General features: G+C 48.6%; 1 protein-coding gene across 3 annotated transcripts in view; it reads right to left on the reverse strand.

Moving 5' to 3' along the window:
• Positions 1-18,402, reverse strand: part of Lgmn (legumain) — a 38,161-nt gene that overhangs the window by 2,865 nt on the left and 16,894 nt on the right. For all 3 annotated transcript variants that reach the window (XM_032908274.1, XM_032908271.1, XM_032908272.1), the window contains exons 3-11: positions 9,907-10,004; positions 9,089-9,170; positions 7,626-7,711; positions 6,774-6,849; positions 5,832-5,894; positions 5,079-5,145; positions 3,617-3,735; positions 3,431-3,520; positions 1,666-1,866 (exon numbers count right to left, since the gene is read on the reverse strand). In XM_032908274.1, the coding sequence (XP_032764165.1) occupies positions 1,666-1,866; positions 3,431-3,520; positions 3,617-3,735; positions 5,079-5,145; positions 5,832-5,894; positions 6,774-6,849; positions 7,626-7,711; positions 9,089-9,170; positions 9,907-10,004 (882 nt within the window). The remainder of the gene's footprint in view (positions 1-1,665; positions 1,867-3,430; positions 3,521-3,616; positions 3,736-5,078; positions 5,146-5,831; positions 5,895-6,773; positions 6,850-7,625; positions 7,712-9,088; positions 9,171-9,906; positions 10,005-18,402) is intronic.

The raw sequence follows: 18,402 nt of genomic DNA on the forward strand, positions 1-18,402 counted from the left end.
CAAGTGCAGGGACTGAAGGCATCTAACACAATGCCCGGTTCATTTTAACTCTTAAGACACTGTCAACAGACACAATAACTCATCACAGACAATAAATAAAGGGACTCAGGAGGTCAAAGATTAGAAAGAAAAAGGACAGTTATTTCCACTGTTTGACATCAATTAAAAACATCCTGGCTACATTCTGGGGTAACAAGTTTCAAATATATATATATACATACATACACACACATACATACATACATACATCATAGAAAGACATTCATGGGGACTGGGGATGCGGCACGGTTTATAGAGTGCTTCCCCAGCATGCATGAAACCCTGGTTCAATTCCTTTTTTTTTTTTTTTTAAGATCTATTTATTTTATGTGAGTACACTGTAGCTGTCTTCAGACACACCAGAAGTGGGCATCAGATCCCATTAGAGATGGTGCTGAGTCACCATGTGTTGCTGGGAATTGAAATCAAGACCTCAGGAAGAGCAGTCAGTGCTCTTAACCACTGAGCCATCTCTCCAACTCCTAATCCTAAGAACCATAAACTCGGGACCATGGAACACCAGCACTAGAAAGGAGGATCAGAAGTTGTTCAAGGCCATCCTCAGCTAAGTGGCAAGCTGGGGATGGCCAGTCTGAGATCTATGAGATTCTACTTGGAAAAGTAAAATAAATCAAACAGGGTTTTGTTTTTGTTTTTGTTTTGTTTTTTTTCTTTTAATCTCCATGTATCCTTCAGCATCTGGTATTGACTGAGGACAAGCATTACCACAGGCTGGCTTTGTTGGAACAGAAAGGCACAGATGAGAGAGTATACAACTATGACTAGGAGGGTCCTCCTGCCAAGTCCACTAACTACAGAACACAGGGACAGCTGTGAGGCACAGGGACAGCTGTGGGGCACAGGGACAGCTGTGGGGCAAAGAGACAGCTGTGGAGCACAGGGACAGCTGTGGGGCACAGGGACAGCTGTGGAGCACAGGGACAGCTGTGGGGCACAGGGACAGCTGTGGGGCACAGGGAGAGACATCAGCTGCAGGAAGAGCTTCCGGCTGGGACCACTGAGACAACAGAATTGTTTTTGTTGTTTTTGCTTTGCAAGTTTTTTTGAGACTAGGGGTGAGGGGGCGGTCCATCTTTCTGTATAGCCCTGGCTGTCGTGGAACTCACTCTGTAGACCACACTGGCCTCAAACTCAGAGATCCACCTGCCTGTGCCTTTGCCTCCCAGTTGCTGGGATGAAAGGCATGCGCCATCACAACCTGGCTGAGACAAGGGAATGATTTTGTACATTGAAGAAAAGAAAGAAGAAAAAAAAAAGATTGACTAGTGACTAGTAAATCGAGATGCTGTAAGACAGGATGCCTCGAAGGGACCACCCACAGGCCAGAGCTTCTCAGCAGATTCCAGGAAGCCAGGCCTCTAAGCCTTCCTGCTTGCTGCTAAAGAGGTCAAAGTTAAAGAGGTCAAAGTTAGGATGACGAATGCTCTGCTTTCCAAGAGCACAGAGGCCATACTTCTCTGTATCTGGGGAGGGAGCACCACCACACACACACACACACACACACACACACACACACACACACACACACTCTCACACACACACACTCACACCTTTAATCTAGACTTGGCCTGGCCTCTGTCAGGAGTCCCTCTGGCCGCTACTTACATCCAGAAGGTGCTGGATCTGCCCGATGAGAACTTGGGATTCCTTCATGTTGTTGGTTCTCAGCAGCTTCCTTTTCAGGATGGTCAGGGGCACGTCAGGGCTGGGGGTGAGGTCAAGGTGTGTGACTGGAGGCAGCGAGATGGGTGAACTGGCTCTGTGCTTCATTCCTTGAAACTGCATCACTTTCATGGTAGAGATAGACTGAAGGGGAAGAGAGAGGATACAAATTCAACGTTTGCTGAGAAAAGCCAAGTGTGTCAAGTGCGCCCTGGCTCTCCACGGAGAATCATGGTTCCCTGCGCTTTAAACATTCTAAAGGGCCCCAGTCCCCTGAAAGCATGTGGTCAACTCAGGCAGTAGGGCGAGATGACACACGTGTGTGTGGCTGAGATCCACCACTGAAGAGCTTCAAAAATACCCAGTGTGCTTTGCGGTGAAGAGCTCCTTCGCAAGTAAAGCCCACTGAAGATCCACAGTTATGTAACTATTTTAACTTTGACAACCCTAGATGTGCCCGTAGCCCCTGCTCCCGTCTGTCCCCAAGGACCAGAAGCAAGGAGGTTTCAAGCATCTGTCTAGGCTGCTACTGAAATCTGGGTCCCATGAGATTGGCAGAGCTAGGGCCACAGGCCAGGCTGATACTGGGCCTCAGGCTCTAAGGAAATGCACAGGTCAAGACAGACCCAACCACAGGAAAAGATTCAAGTCAAGCATTCTTGTTCTCAAAGCAAACAACATCAGTGCAAAACTCTGAAATTAAAATTAAAAAACGGCAAAGTTCCAAAAGAACCATCAGGCACACACACAAAGAGAGACAGACAGAAAGACAGAGGCAAGCAGACAGACTATAAATGGACCAGCACCTGCACTAAGAATAGGAAGCCAAAGATAGGGCCACACACACACATCAGAGCAGGGCATTCCCTAAGTCACCTGTCTGGCTTTCACCATGCCCTGTTCTCTTCTGTACCCATTCAAGTGCCCAGCCAGGGCAAAACAACCTATGTACACTTCTTGTGCACTGTGGCTATCACACTGCTGATGGGCTTGGAGCCACGCAGGCCACGACATGCAGGGTGTGTTAAAGAGATCAGGCTTGCTTATCTGATTTTTCTCCTAGAATGCCTGAGCTTGCACCCAAGATCGGATCTCAGCTGGCGAGCTCTTAGGCCTGGGAAATGGCAGACTGGGAGTGTTCCCTGTCAAGTTTTTTCAGCTGAGCTGCATATCCCAGAGCCTTCCCACCAAAAGCTCAAGCTTACAAAGCCAGAGAGGGCAAGCCCCTCAGAACTACTATTGGACCACGTTGGTACAGCTTCTATCTAGCCTGTGAGGAAAACTGACAACTTGCAGTTTGGCACGAGACAGATCCTGGGTGCAGGGTTCGGTGGACGGTCTTTAAAACAGAACATAGGCTTTTGGTCTCCATAGCCTCTTGCCCCATGACCAGCCCCTGCTCAGTGCTTCCCACACACAACCTCGGCTGGCGTACCTGGCTACCCTCCATGTGTGGATTCTGACAAATGAGGGAAGACACAGGTTCAGGGAGCTCGCTCTAATATCCAGGTCTGTAAATGCAAACCTAGTAGGTCTGGTCCCTAAGCCTGGGGCCCTTGGACAGAGTGGCTATCTATATGAGGCAGAGCCAGTCAGTCTGAGACCATTCCCCACTGGGATCCCATTTCTCTTTATCAAGAGACAACGTCTGGAATGAGTCTGCCTGGGGCTCCAGGACTAGGGAGCAAGGGAGTGAGGCTCCACTCACTTTGTTCCCATACTGCATGACGTGGCTGGTGTTGGTGTGGGACTTGACCAGGTGGTACTGCTTGTGAAGCGTCTCTTTGGTCAGATCCTCCTGCAAGAAAAAAAAAAAACACGCAAGTCCTTAGAGGACCAGAGTCTGAGAGCTATACCGTACCAGGCTGGCTGGCCTGACAAGGGCCTTACTTACCACATCGGAGTCTTCCATCCAGTTGACGCTGTACCAGTCACCCAGGTAAGTGCTCCTCTCCTCATCATAGTAGCAGGCGTAAGATGACTCGTTGGGGTTGGCGGCAGTGGTTGCATAAACTGTAGTGGATTAAAGGCAGCTTTGAGTCATGTTTTGCTCCTGGCCTTGGACTACTGTTGAAACTGCGGTCTCTCCTTTTCCCCTGGTGACATCAAAGAGGCTACTGTGCTCCGTACAGGGAGAGTATGGCCCTGTCCCTTAAGAACAATAACTCTGGGGGCTGGAGAGATGGCTCAGCGGTTAAGAGCACTGACTGCTCTTCCAGAGGTCCTGAGTTCAATTCCCAGCAACCACATGGTGGCTCCCAACCATCTGTAATGAGATCCGATGCCCTCTTCTGGTGTGTCTGAAGACAGCTAGAGTGTACTCATATAATAAAATAAATAATTAAAAAAAAAAGATAAGAACAGTAACTCCTCTCAAAGGGGGAAGGAAAGGGACATGTAAGGGGCGGGGCTCTTGTTGCAGCTATGGGCAAACACTCGTGTGCTTGAGTGCTTAGAACATGGACGGTCGCTGGCAAATTGAGAAATGTGAAGAATGGGCCCAGTTTGGTTTCGGGGGAGGCATGACACTTAATTACAAAACACTTGAGACTGGGGTCAGGGGTGCAGCAGACTGACGGACAAGAAGCTCTGAGGCCCTGCAAAAACGGTTAAAGTCAGGCGTGGCAGTGCACGTCTGTAATCCGTGCACGTGGGCGGTGGAGGGGAAATCAGAGTTCAGACTCATCCTCAGTTATATAGCAAGTTTGAGATCAGCCTGGACCGCGTGAGATTCTGTCTCACGAAAACCACTCGGCAGGGCAGGCAGGACCTTTACGGTATCTGCATTTAAGATGGGACTCTTGCTGCAGGCCCTGTCATTATCCCCAGGTTCAAGAACCAGGCCACCTACCTGCCTGAGATAGAGAGAACGGGTACCAATACATAACAAAGGAACAGAGCTGGTCCAGTTTGGGCAGCCGTTGGATTGCTTGTATATAGACTCTCCTTGATATTGTTGGGTTGTTTATTTGTTTGAGGGGGTTATCGCTGCTGTTTTTTAAATTTTATTTTTATTTTGTGTGTTTGCCTGTTTGTGTGCCTTGAACCCCCGGAGGCCAGAAGAGGACATCGGTTGCCCTGAAACTGGAGTTACAGATGATTGTGTGCGTCCATGTAGCAGATGGGAACCAAACTCAGGTCTCCTACAAGAGCATCTTGGCCCCACTTAAGACAGGTCTCTCGGCCCCCGCAGGGTCTTTATTCCTTATGAATATTTACGGGGTAGAAGCCAGACCTGGCCACCGGCATGTCCTCCGCCTGCAAATCAAGCAGCCCCCAGTGGCCCTGTGCAGGTGGAAGGCTTGGTCTCGAATGGGCGGTATCCAGTGACCAGTCGCAGCCTGTTCAAGACCTACCATCGATGTCATCGGGCAGGTGGTTCATCATGGAGCCGGATTCACATGCTTCAATGTAGAACACCATCTGCAAGGACCCAGGACAGGTGAGCTCCGAGCCCTCGGCGCCTGTCAGCCACTGGGCTGTCATTCTTCCCACCCCTGTCCACTATCCTGCATCTTGGATTTGGGGAGTCACTGCTGCTGTACAGAGGCTATGGCCAAAGGCCGTGAGAGCCTGTTTCTTCACTCATGTTTCTTCACTCATGGAATGAAATGATCTGAGTTAGCACAACGCTCAAAAGACTGGAGCTGGTTCTGGGGTCCCATAGTGAGCAGTTCCAGAGACACGCCACGAGGAAGCCATCTCTCTGCACCAACATCACACATACCCTGCCTGTCCTACTCAGTTGCTTCTGAGGGTTCAGAGAGGAGAGTGTCAAAGCAAACAGAATAAGGAAGTGGATGTTCTTCCCCGACCATCCCAAACTCGGACTGTGTGGGACAGCGGTCCTCACACGTGCTCCCTGTACCCACAGCAGCCAATTCACAGTCCCTCGACATCTGCTGGGTCCAAGCTGGGGGTGAGGCCCGCACTATGTTGTGACATGCTCGCTAAGAGGTACAGTGAATCCTGGGACACCACTGTGCTGATCAGGGGGAACCCTATCCAGAAAGCCCAGCCACCTGTCCAAAGGCCAGCTATACAGGTGTGGTCTTTGCTCCTACAACCCAGGCTCCTCTATCCCCCAGGAGCTCAGAAACTGATGTTACCTTCTGGTACATTTTGTGCTCATACATGTAGCAAATAGTCTTATTCAGGTCCTTGACATGAAGCTGAAAGGTAAGAATGTAGACATTCAGACCAGCATCCAAGAGAAACCACTAACACCTTACAAAGTCCTTTTCCCAGTCAGTGAAAGTAACCACGGTGAGCGGTACAATCTACACGTCATCTTGGCCACTCCATCCACACACTGAAAAAGACATTAGAAGACGCTTTCTCGGGTTGGGGATTTAGCTCAGTGGTAGAGCGCTATTTGCCTAGGAAGCAAGGCCCTGGGTTCGGGTCCCCAGCTCCGAAAAAAAAGAATCAAAAAAAAAAAGAAGACGCCTCCACGTACAGCTTTGTCCTGGGCATCCAGAGACCCTGGTATACTGTCTGTGATGTGCAGCCCTGACTGACCATGGCACGGAGAGAAACAGCTGCAACCCTGTCCCCCGCTCTACCACAGCACTGATACCTAGAGAAGCGTCAGAAAACACATAGGTTTAATCTCAACACACAGGCCTTGTTTTCTACTTTCCTTTAAATTCTAAAGACTAATCCTTTTTGCTTATCTTCAAAAGTTTAAGAAGTGGGCAAAGAGATGGCTCAGCAGGTAAAAGTGCTTGCTGCCAAAGCCCAATGTCCTAAGTTCAATCCCTGGGACCTGCAGGATAGAAGAGGAAAACCAACTCCCGAAAATTATCCTCAGACCTCCACGTGTGTGATGTAGCACGTATGAATGTACACATATGTACAAAAAAATAAATAAATGTAAAAGTCAATGTCTAATGTTAGGAAAAACCACTGGGGGCATAGCTCAGTGGTACAGCACTTGGCTAACAGACACAGGGCCCTGCTGCACTCAACCTCCAGTATCGAACGACAATAATGACCAGGACGGTGATGACAACACAAACCTACGATCAAAACGGTAAAGCAGAACTCACATCTTCGTTAGGAAACACCAGGATTCCAGTGGCTCCGTGGTCGGTGAAGTAAACAAATACATGATCCCGGGGCCCACTGTCAAGAGAGGACAGAACGGTGAGCCTGAGAAGCCCTCGCTTCCCACCCGCAGTTTCCCTGTCCACGTCTCTGAAGAAATGCCTTCATCAAAAAGTTAAGCTATTTGAGCAGGGCGTGGTAGCTCATGCCTTTAAGCCCCTTTGGGAGACAGAGGCAGGTGGAGTCTGAGGCCAGCCTGATCTATATAGGAAGTACCAAGCCAACCAGGACTATAGCGAGACCCTGTCTCAAAAACACAGGAACGGGAACACATGCACACGCACATACACACACACATGCACGCACGCACGCACACACTTGGGGCTCTAACACTCATAAAGGTGTTACATAAGGAAACCCTGAGCTCGGTGAGGAGCTCAGGTGTGGGAACATGATTATAATTCCAGCTAACTCCAGAGGCCGAGTCAGACTACAAGTTCAAGAGCAGCCTGGGCAATGTCGTGACACCCCGTATGAAGATAAATATTGGGGGTTGTACTCGGGAAAGGCAGGCGGACAGTGGGGAAGGGGTCAGACTGGCCAGGGTTGGAGCTTAGTGGGCCATCCAGGAAGTCATGAGGGGGAACATAACTCATGAGGGACCCTGGATCACAGGCGTATGTGGCACAGAAACAGACGAGCCTTGGCACCAGCCCTGGTGAGACCTGTCCTGGGTCAGGACGAAGCTGCCCACTCTAATGTCTTGAAAAAGACAGGAGCAAATGGCAATGCCTGTCTAGATTCTGTTTGAGGCTTCAGATCCGTGAGAGATAGATCCGTGAAACAGAGCGTACCTCTTCAAGACTTTTCCGGACCCTTTGCCCTTCACAGCTTCTTCGTCACCTCTCAGCACGGCGAGGAAATTCTCTGGAGTCACATCCTATGAGAGATTGGGAGTGAACGCCAGACGCAGCTGTTACCTCCAAGCACATTTTACAGGGAAGGTGACAGACAGGCCCAGGGCACCCAGCTTGGAGCTCAAGAGCAAGCCTAAGGCTGAGGCAACATTCCTTGGGAGCCCAGAGCCTGGGAACTGGAAGTCCCCTCTTGTTTGGGGTGGGTGGCAACTCGGCAAGCCTTCTTCCTTCTCCACCACTTATGAAATGGGGGACCCTCCCACAAAGATTGTACCTGCACAGGAAGAGAACACCCCCTCAGAGAGTAAAGGGTTAGGGCCTCAGTTTGCCTCCAGCCTGCTACCTCAGCGCCTGAGTTCCAAGGATACTCAGTCATCAAAAGCAATGCAAAAAAAACAGGAAGGAAAAAAAAATCACCAATTCTACCACCTAGGTTTTTAACATGTCCCCACGGATCTGTGGTCCTCAACCTTCCTAACGCTGCAACAGTTTAATAAAGTTCCTCGTGTTGTGATGAGCCCCAACCATAAAATTACTTCACAGCTGTAATTTTGCTACTGTTATGAATCGTAACAGAAGTATCTGATATGCAGGATATCTGATATGAGACTACTGTGGGGTTAGAGATCCACAGGCTGACAACGCCTGCTATAACCCTACACAGAAAGAAATTACATTTTATTGCATATATATTAAATTCCCATTCGAATCTAAGAGGCATCAAGTGAAACGCAGAGCTTTGGGTCAATGTTTCTTTGCCTCCTGAGACACCCTCAGGAAGTTAAGAAAAAGAAGTTATAAAACCATAAATGCCCATTTGCACAGTATCAATAAACTGGGAGGACGTTAGCCGTTTGGGGAGGAATATATTAGAATATTAATTAATTTTTCAACACTTATCTTCAGGAAAATCCAGATAAACTTTGTGCTAGGTATGGGCTGAGGAAACTGATTTTTATGGGAAAGCTCAGGCTGCCCTGAAGGCTATCATCACACTCTAGACATAGAAGACTACAGTAGACTGTAACCCTTTTTAAACACTTTCCCTGTTTCTTCCTTTCTCTGTTGGCTTCCCAAGCTCAAATGGAACTAGAAACAGCAGCACATGCCTATGGTCCCCTTGCTGGGGAACAGGCAGGATTGCTTGAGTCCAGGAGTTCAAGGCTAGTTTGTACCATTTAAAAAAAAAAAAAAGATTCATTCTATTCATTCTATACCTCAAAAATCAAAACTAAAACGTAAAGCTGAGGCTATGGCTCTCGGGTAGAACACTTGACTGGATTCCCTGGTTCAGGCCCCAGCACCACGAGAAAATCTCTCCCCATTCATTTCTCAAGCATAATTAAGGAGGTGGGGATAGATTGACAAAAGTTGCTGGCTTCGGGTGAGAACGCCTTCACCTCTCCAGTGTAGTCCTTCGGGACTCCCTTGTACACGTCTGTGCCATTAGGTCGGTTGATCACAACACCTGGAGTCGGGTTTCTGAAAATTGAAGGACAAAGTTGCAACACAACATGTGCCTCTCTTCCATGATGTACACAAATAGCAACTTGAAGTGGTTCTTGAAGCCACTTCCTGTCGCTTAGACAGGCACCGAGGGGAGTGGTCTGGGCAGCTGGGGGGATCTTAGGAACCCAACCCAAGTGTTCCTGGTGGGAACTGAGAGAAACCGAAATGCAGGTGTCCTGCCACCTCCTACGGAACCAGAGAATCTTGAGGCAAGACCAGGCATGTAAACACTGCTCGCAACAAACAGCCCACACGAAGCAAAACTGAACCCCAGGATCAGGCACCAGGCTCTGCTAGAGCCCAGGTGCGATTTCACTACAGGGCAGGGTTCCTCAGAAGAGCTAAGGAGACGGGAATTTCTTAGCTTAGAGCCACACTTGTCACTCTCGGTTCCAAAGAACTTGGGAAAGCATGCCAGAGAATCTACGTAACATTAAACACAAGCCAAAAAAGGGACATGGTAGGAAGCCCTGCCGACTAGAACATTCTACAGGCAGGCGCCTCAGCTCCCAACTCCAGGGTGCAGCACTCCACACCGGTAAGGTCCTGCTTTAATCCCCCTCCTGCCCATCTCCTCTCCTGCTGTACCCAGGCACCCTAAGACATGCTCGACACATGACAGCCCTGTCGCTTTTCACCAGGGGTCACTCAGTGTGGCGGTGTTTCTAAGTTCGGATTCACAGCCGAGTCCAAAGCGCTCCGCACTCACTCTTCATTGTTGGCGATGTCGTCATACATCATCACTATGATCTGCTCGTCAGGAATCCCGTTCCGGTGGATGATCTGGTAGGCGTGGCATGCGTCCGCCTAGAAGTAACGATTTGATCAGCTTTTAGATATCACTGGGGATGAGGCCCATTTGGGGGTACGTTCTATCTTACAGAAGACGCGCTGTGATTCATTCCCCTTTTAAAACATTAGTTTTTGTTTTTTAACTTCAGTTTTTAAACATTCCCCACTCTTACTATCCATATACTTACCTGATAATGAGGCACGTGCATGTAAACACACAGGCACAGGTGTGCATACACACAGGCACACACACATACACATACACACACATGCACATGCACACGCACACATACACACACGTATAGGTTAGCAAGAGCCCTTAAAAGTCCTAAGCAATTTGTTTTCCTATTTCAGAGCGCACAAAACTATGAATTCAAGCAAAAGCACGAATTCCGGTCTCAAACAGAATGCTCCAGAAGGATGAAGCAGTGGGTTCACAGCTTCTAACTCTCTAAGAGTCACTGTTCGCACATGTGAGTGAAGTCCAGCCCAGGAGCCAGGCTTCTGATGCACTCCTGTGACCCCCAACTTTCTGGATGTATAAGCAGGAGGAACGGGCGTTCAAGACCAGGCTGCACTATACGGCAAGTTTAAGGCCCGCTTGGGTTCCTGAAACTACCTAAGAAAATTAAAATGAAGCACAGTTCAGGAATCAGAATGAGACAATGTGCTGTTTAGATGATAGTTAGAAATAATAATAGTACTTATTTCATTATTATACTTTATATTATGATTTTATTTTTTATTAATAATACTAAAGTTATTGCTCTTATTAGAAATGTAGCTCAGTGGGTACAGTCCTTGTCTAGCATGCTAAAAGTGGAGTTCAAGTACAGTGTACCACTACACAACCGGTGTGGTGGGGCATACTTGCATTTGTAACCAGATTTGGTGTGGTGGGGCATACTTGTATTTGTAACCAGATTTGGGGAGGTCCTGTCTCTGAAAGAAGTCAAAATCTAAAACAAAGGCTGGAATTCTTGGACCACACAGAAGTACGCCCTCTGAGGAGCATCAGTTTAGGGTCAGAGGGGCCTAACTCTCTATTAAGTCATTCCTGTTAACGGTGTCATTAGCTGCATACTGAGTTTTCAGAAACCAGTCTAAAAGGCGAAACCGGGGTGGAATGATCCTGTGTTTTTCTGAAAAAGATATCTTCTGGATATCTTAAAAAAATCTAAAACAAAAAGAAGTTTTTACCCTGCTAGGGTTTCCACACCTCAAGGGAACTTAAATTGAAGGTCATTTGCTTCCCCCGTCTGATTTGGAACTGTCCCAATCCCAGTTCCCTTGGACCAACATTCTTCTTGTTTCAGATTCCCCATCGTCTCCAACTCCCTCTCTTCTTCCTCCTGGCTTCCTTCTCTCACCCTCCTCCCTCAACTGTCATCACCCCCCCTCCTCAGGTTCCAGAGGGGGAACACATTGCCTAACCTCTGTTAATCCCCCTCTCACTCCCAACTCCTACCCAGGAACACTCTTGCCTTTATTTAACAAATTCAGGAAAACCCCAAGCTCTGACAACATTTCCCCCCCTTTTTGTCCAGTTAAAAAACTTTTTCCTATACATAGGTGAACTAAGCATCATTATTACCATTCTGCAATTTATAAAACCAACAATATGCTGATCACCCAGTCCACCAACTCTGTTCACCAACCATGTTATCCACACCACATCTTGGCAAGGCAAACCACAACATACAGCCACTGCACAGAGCACCCCAAGGCAGAACGTGAGGTGACTAAGAAAATAAAGAATTTAGCACACCAAACTTTTGGCTGCAGATGCCCATGCAGATGTTCAGATGGACCTGTGTGACTGTCAAATACTTGTGTTTAGCATCCACCTGCTGCGAGTGGGAGCTGCCGACAAAAGGACGGCGAAGTGTGAAACCAAGTTCATCCACCTTCATTCAATCTGCTGTGCTCTGCTGCTGGGCACCTTATCCCATAAGTCTCCAGTCCTCAGGTGTCAAAGGTCATGACCCTCACCTTACAATTGGGGAGAGAACAGCTCAGGGACAGAAAGCCAGGCATTCTGACTACAGATCTTGATGGCCCTCACGGAAGGGCAGAGAGAGATCACCAAGTTTACCGAGGCCTAAAGAGACTGCGAAGGGCTAAAAACCTAGACAGAAACTACACAAAACTGTCCTCAGCGGGCACCTATACAGTCATGTAGGATCTGAGGATCACATTGCTAGAAATTCTGTCCAGTACGTACATAAACCAAGGCAGCTATCGTGCCTGAGCAATCAATCTTAAGGAACCAGAGTCACATTACGGAAGTCTGTCCTTCACCAACTCATCCTGGGGTGGAACCCAGCCATACGTGTGTGAACTGTGACAATGCTCAAATCCTCATTTCTATAAAATAAGGAGAACCATCCAACACCAACTGTACGTGAATAACACCTCCCCACGTTCCTAATGCCTGGACCCTGTGAGAACACCACTCCAGACACCAAAGCAGCAGCCCCATCCCAACGTAGCATGTGGTATCTGATACCCAGCATTAAGGACTCCCAACTGTCCCTGGAGCCTCTCCCTAGGCCTCAGCAGCTGCTTCTTCCTTTCAGCTGGCTTTGGGTTCATTATCTCTTACCAACAAACTGTATTCACATTTCCCTCTGCCCACTTTCAGGAGATCTCCTCGAACTTGCATTCATTCCCTAAACAACATAAACACAGACACACAGAGGCTCACTGTGTGCAGTGTAATCTGCAAAACAAGAGTTAAAATCAAGCCGGGAGGTGGTGGCAGGTGGTAGTGGGGAACCTTTAATCCCAGCACTTGGGAGGCAGAGGCAAGTGGATCTCTAAACTCAAGGCCAGCCTACAGAGTTCCAAGACAGACAGGCAGAAAAACAGTGTCAAAAAGAAAAAAAAAGTTAAAATCAGTAATCAAGATGGGAATAAATGGGGGGCTGGAGAGATGGCTCAGTGGTTAAGAGCACTGACTGCTCTTCCAGAGGTCCTGAGTTCAATTCCCAGCGACCACATGGTGGCTCACAACCATCTGTAATGGGATCTGATGCCCTCTTCTGGTGTGCGTGAAGACAGCTACAGTGTACTCATATACATAAAATAAATAATTCTTTAAAAAAAAAAAAAAGATGGAGATAAATGAACCCAAATTCACTCAGCCAGATCACTAAACTGGATGGGATTAAACCTGCTGCTTTAGCACCTTTTAAATGTATTGCTATTCAAAAACTTACGACACTGTGGAAAGACACAGACATGTTCATCTGTGACATAACAAGACAGACTCATGTTCATGCATCAGATTTAAAACTGTAAAAATCCACAAAAAATGGTTCACAGAGCTGGACAGTAGTGGCACATGCCTTTAGTCCCAGCATTCAGGAGGCACGGGCAGGCAGATCTCTGAGTCAGAGGACAGCCTGGTTGACAGAGCGAGTTCCAGGATAGCCTACACAGTGAAACCCTGTCTCATAACGAAACCCCAAAGGTGAGCAGAAATGGATACGGTGATCCTAAAATTCACAAGGAATACAAATGACCTAAAAATAGCCGAATAATTAGGAAACCAGAGCAAATGTGGTGACCTTTCACATCCTGGTTTCCAAGCCACACTGTGGAAGGAAGAATCCTCACCACCCGTGCCGGGTCAGACAAGAGGAACTGTGCCTCACTGCCGCAAAGGGAGCTCAGAATGGATCGCAGCTAAAAGACCTGGACCAAGTTACACGAGAGGGGATCTTCAGGACCTTGAGGGATGATGTCACAGATGGGACACCAAAAGAAGAATAAATTAGAGCTCCCAAAACTTAAAACTCAGTGCTTCAAAACACCACTGAAAGGAGGGCTGGAAAGGTAGCTAAGGAGTTAAGAGCAGGCACTGCTCTTGCAGAGGACCCGAGTTCACTGAGTTCAGTTCCCAGCGTCTATGCTGGGTGACTTACAACTTTCTGGAGCCTCTGGCTTCTGTGGAAACCTGTACTCACATGCTTGTGCGCTCTCTCTCTCTCTCTCTCTCTCTCTCTCTCTCTCTCTCTCACACACACACACACACACACACACACACACACACACACACACACTATTTAAAAATATAAATAAACCTTTTAAAGAAATGCTATTGAAGGCGTAGAGTGTAGATTAGTGGTAGAGCACACACGTGTCTAGCACTCAGGCAACCCTGGGTACCAAGCCCGGGACTGAAAAAATTAAAAAAAAAAAAATATCATAAAGAAAACAAAAGATCATGGAGCTCAGGTGGGAGAGAACCTCCATGTCATCAACGAGGACCTGAGAGCAGAAAAAGATTTGCAAAGCCCATGTTGAATAAGGTTTACATCCAAACATAAAAGAATGGTTGGCCCTCTAGAGTTTGTAAAAGCTAGAAAAGGCACCTTACCATAGTAGTTTGAATATGTTTGGCCCAGGGAGTAGCACTATTTGGAGGTGTGGCCTTGGGATGGGTGTGTCACTGTGGGTGTGGGCTTTAAGACCCTTATCCTAGCTGCCTGGAAGCTAGCCTTCTGTCTGACTTCAGAATAAGAGGTGAAATTCTCAGCTCCTCCTGCACCATGCCTGCCTGGATGCTGCCATGCTCCCACCTTGATGACAATGGACTGAACCTCTGAACCTGCAAGCCAGCCCCAATTAAATGTTGGCTTATGAGAGTTACCTTGGTCATGGTGTCTTTTCACAGCACTAAAACGTTTACCTACGAATACAATGGCTTTAAGTCCGCGAGAAAGATGTGCAATGTCCTTAGTCACTAGAGAAAGGCAAGATACCATACCCCAGATTGACAGACAATAACAAGTACCAGGTGAAGCCTTCACACACCACTCAGGGGAATGTAAAATGCCAGTCCCTGTTGAAAATGGCTCCACAGATACTTACCAAAGTTCCCTTAGGTGTCTACCCAGGAGAATCAAAATTTCATCCACACAAAAACCAGCACATATACACATGAGCTCAGCAAAACGGCTCATGGGAATGAAAGTGGTCAACAAGCCCATCGTCTGACACGGACAAGCAAACTGTCACCACAGCGGAACGCTATGTGGCAACCAAGAGGGATGGCAGTACCAACACCTGCTGCAGTGTGGACTGGGCTCTATGACGTCACCTAAGGAAAGACGGAAGCCAAAGAGAATACTGCAGACTTCTGAAGAGATATGAGGTTCCGGTTGAGGACTAGGGGTGTGGCTCAGCTGGTACAGTGCTTGCCCAGCGTGCACAAGCCCCAGGTTCAATCCCAAGCACTGCAGAAAACTGACTGTGGCAGTGCACACCTGTAACCCGAGCATTAGGGAGGTAGGGGCAAGAAGATCAGAAGTTGAAGGTTATCTTCAGCTGGTGAGTTCGGGCTAGCCTGGGCTACGCAAGACTGTCTTTTATGAAGGGGCAGAAAGGGCAATTTATGCATGAGACGGGATGTAGACTAGTGTTTGCTTAGAGCTACTCTAGGGGACCACATGGGGTACACAGGGCAATGGTGTTACTCTGGTGCTGGTTTAGGGGAAGGTTTAAGACTAGTGGTTGCTTAGAGCTACTCTGGGGGACCACACAGGGTACACAGGGGGAATGGTGTTGTTCTGGGGCTAGTTTGTGGGAAGGTTTGCACAACTTCGTAAATTACTAAAATAACCCAGAGTTGTGAGCCTGAAATGGGGTGGAATGGCACAGAAAGAATGCCTTGGCTTTAAGAGGCACAGAGATGATATGTTCTGTGTGGGTGAGCGGCAGAAGGGTCCTCCGGACCACCCTGCCAAGTAGAGGTGCTCATTCCAGCAGAGTTTAAACCCAGGCCTCCTGCCCCGTGCCTCTACATTCAGTTGTTTCCTAGTGAAACCGGGGGGCTATGTGCAGGCTCCTCAGAAGCACTCAGATGCCCCCACGTACACTAGTGACTTCTGCACTGAGTTAACTCGAAATACGGTGGAGTTCGATGAACTCAGAAAAGGCAGAAGCAGCACAACCAATGTTTTCCCCTAAGGGGCCACAGGAGGTGATGCTGGGTTGAGCATGACCCCATGCAGGGCACAGCCTCTGCAGAGAGCAGGAATTGCTGTGACTCAGCTGATCTCAAAGCTGGCACTGGGAGTTGGCCAGGCTCACTGAGGAGTCCTATGACCTGATACTGGCACCCTGCCCCCACATGTCCCATGTACAGTAGCCATCACCCATCACCACCGGCTGTCAGCATAACGGGACAGGGGGCTGCTGAGAAGGCTAAACACAGCTGGTGTGCCGTATTTAGTGACAGGGAAGGGCTTTCCATCAGGGGATGCTTCCCTCACAGACCCATGAGCTCCTCCTGTCCCAGCCTGCATCCTCCATCCCCAACATCCTGCTTTCCACCCAAGTGCAGTGGTGGAGAGGAGCGGAGCTGGGATTCTGCAGTGCCTGGCCCAAGCCCAAAGGAAGAGGCTGAGGTTAAAAGGGAGCTGATGTCATTTGTTCCCCCTACACGGCAGGTTACGGCAGGTTATGTAGGGGAACTGCAATCACACCAGAGGGTCTGAGCAAGACCTAGGACCCTACAGACAGTCCAGCTACCCCAAACATGCCCATCTTCATCACTGCTGGGCCCAGCATCCCCTCCCAGTCCCATCCAGCACGCCCCAGCCCTCTCTGGCATTGCCCTCTTCAAAGGACGTTTTGCTTCAAGCCCACGCATCCGACATTTCCATCTTTGAAACTGACTGACTTCAAAGACACTAGCCTAAATGAAGACTTTGTCTGAAGGACAGACTGTCCGGCCTGCACTGTCTGCTGCTTCTGCACCCTGCTGTTCCGCCTCCCCAACTCCCTGCAGCCAGGCTCCTGTCCCCACCAGCTACCATTTTTGCCTTCCTGGACTGTAAATGTGCAAATATTTACTACCTAGCCCTTCCTGGAAAAGTTTGCTTCAGGCAGACAGCAATGGTGCCCTGAGTGTGAGAATGAGGAGGGGCCAAGCAGATGTTCCAAGGGTTGGGGTGCCCCACCCCTGTTAGCATATAGGAGCCAACTGAATTTTTCTATCAGAAAATTCTTATTAGTCTGGCGTGGTGGCACACACCTTTAATCCCAGCACCAGGAAGCAGAGGCAAACGGATCTCTAAGAGTTTGAGACCAGACTGGTCTACAGTGAGTTCCAGGACAGCCAGGGCTAAGGAGAGAGACCCTGTTTCCAACCACCCCTACACACGCATGCACACGCACGCGCACACACACACACACACACACACACCAAAAATATCTGTTTATTACAGTCTCACTCTGTAGCCCCAGCTAGCCTGGAAATAACTACGTAGACTAGGCTAGCCTCAAACTCATAGCGATCCACCTGCCTCTGCCTCTCGAGCACTGGGATTAAAGGTGTGCACTACCACAACAGCCTCCATCAACTCTCGGTTGCCTGGTTCAGTCAAAAGGAAGAAAACGAGGCTTTGTAAGCTTGCCCTATCACAGCTCGCTCACTCTCGCTCTCCCCACCTTCCCGGTCCCAACCTCTCTGAACCATGTGACACTCTTGTGTAATCTGCTGGGAGCTTCTCTGAGTCAGACCTAGAAATTCCCTTTCCTTCTCCAGGAACTGAGGCTCACCTAAGCATGTGATGCAAAGGCCTGCACTGACTCCCAGGGAAAGGCTTACCCTTGAGAGACAGGCAAAGGGCTAGCACAGATGGCCTCTCTTTCCTCCACAGAACTTTTGCCTGGATGTGACACCTGTGAAGAGCCCAGAGTAACTCCAGGCATCCGTCTGCTGCCCCCATCTAACTGCAGGTCCCCAAGCCTTACATTCTTTTCAGTGCCGGTGGCCTGTGGAAGCCCCATAAAGGTTGAGATAGGATGCATCCAGTATGGCCTTGGTAGGGACAGAATGACATGGTTCCCACCCTTGGGACAGCTTATGCCTCCATGAGAGATGGCTTGTTTGTATAATTATGCACATATTTTCCAGGTCCTCCGAGGAATGTCCTCCCATTAATGACTCCAAGATAATCAGAGACAGCATGAGTCCCGGAGGCAAAGGTGTGGCTAATGTCTCAGCAAAACAGTAAACACTGGGACCTTCAGGACAGCCCTTAAAGCTGTGGAAAAAGGACTCTAAAACCATGAATGCCAAAATATAACTTCTCAACTATGCAAACATATAAGGATGCAATATGAACTGTATAAGGGGCTTCAAAGATCTAAAGGAACGAGGCAGCTGCACTGTGAGCCAGCCAGTCAGAAAGACAGACAGATACAAGTGCAGACAGATTCATGAGTGCAAGGTTAGCTGGGACGGAGCAAATTCAGGTCCAAGCACTGTTAAAATGGTGATTCCAGGGCAGGGTCCCACCCAGCTATCTTATTGTCTGTGCTTGTTGGCTGTCTCTTCCTAAGACTCAAGGGGCGTGGAGTCATAGAATTCTCCCGATGGTGCAGAGGGAACCTGGAA

The sequence above is a fragment of the Rattus rattus genome, chromosome 7, assembly GCF_011064425.1.
Source record: "Rattus rattus isolate New Zealand chromosome 7, Rrattus_CSIRO_v1, whole genome shotgun sequence".
NCBI lineage: Eukaryota > Metazoa > Chordata > Mammalia > Rodentia > Muridae > Rattus > Rattus rattus.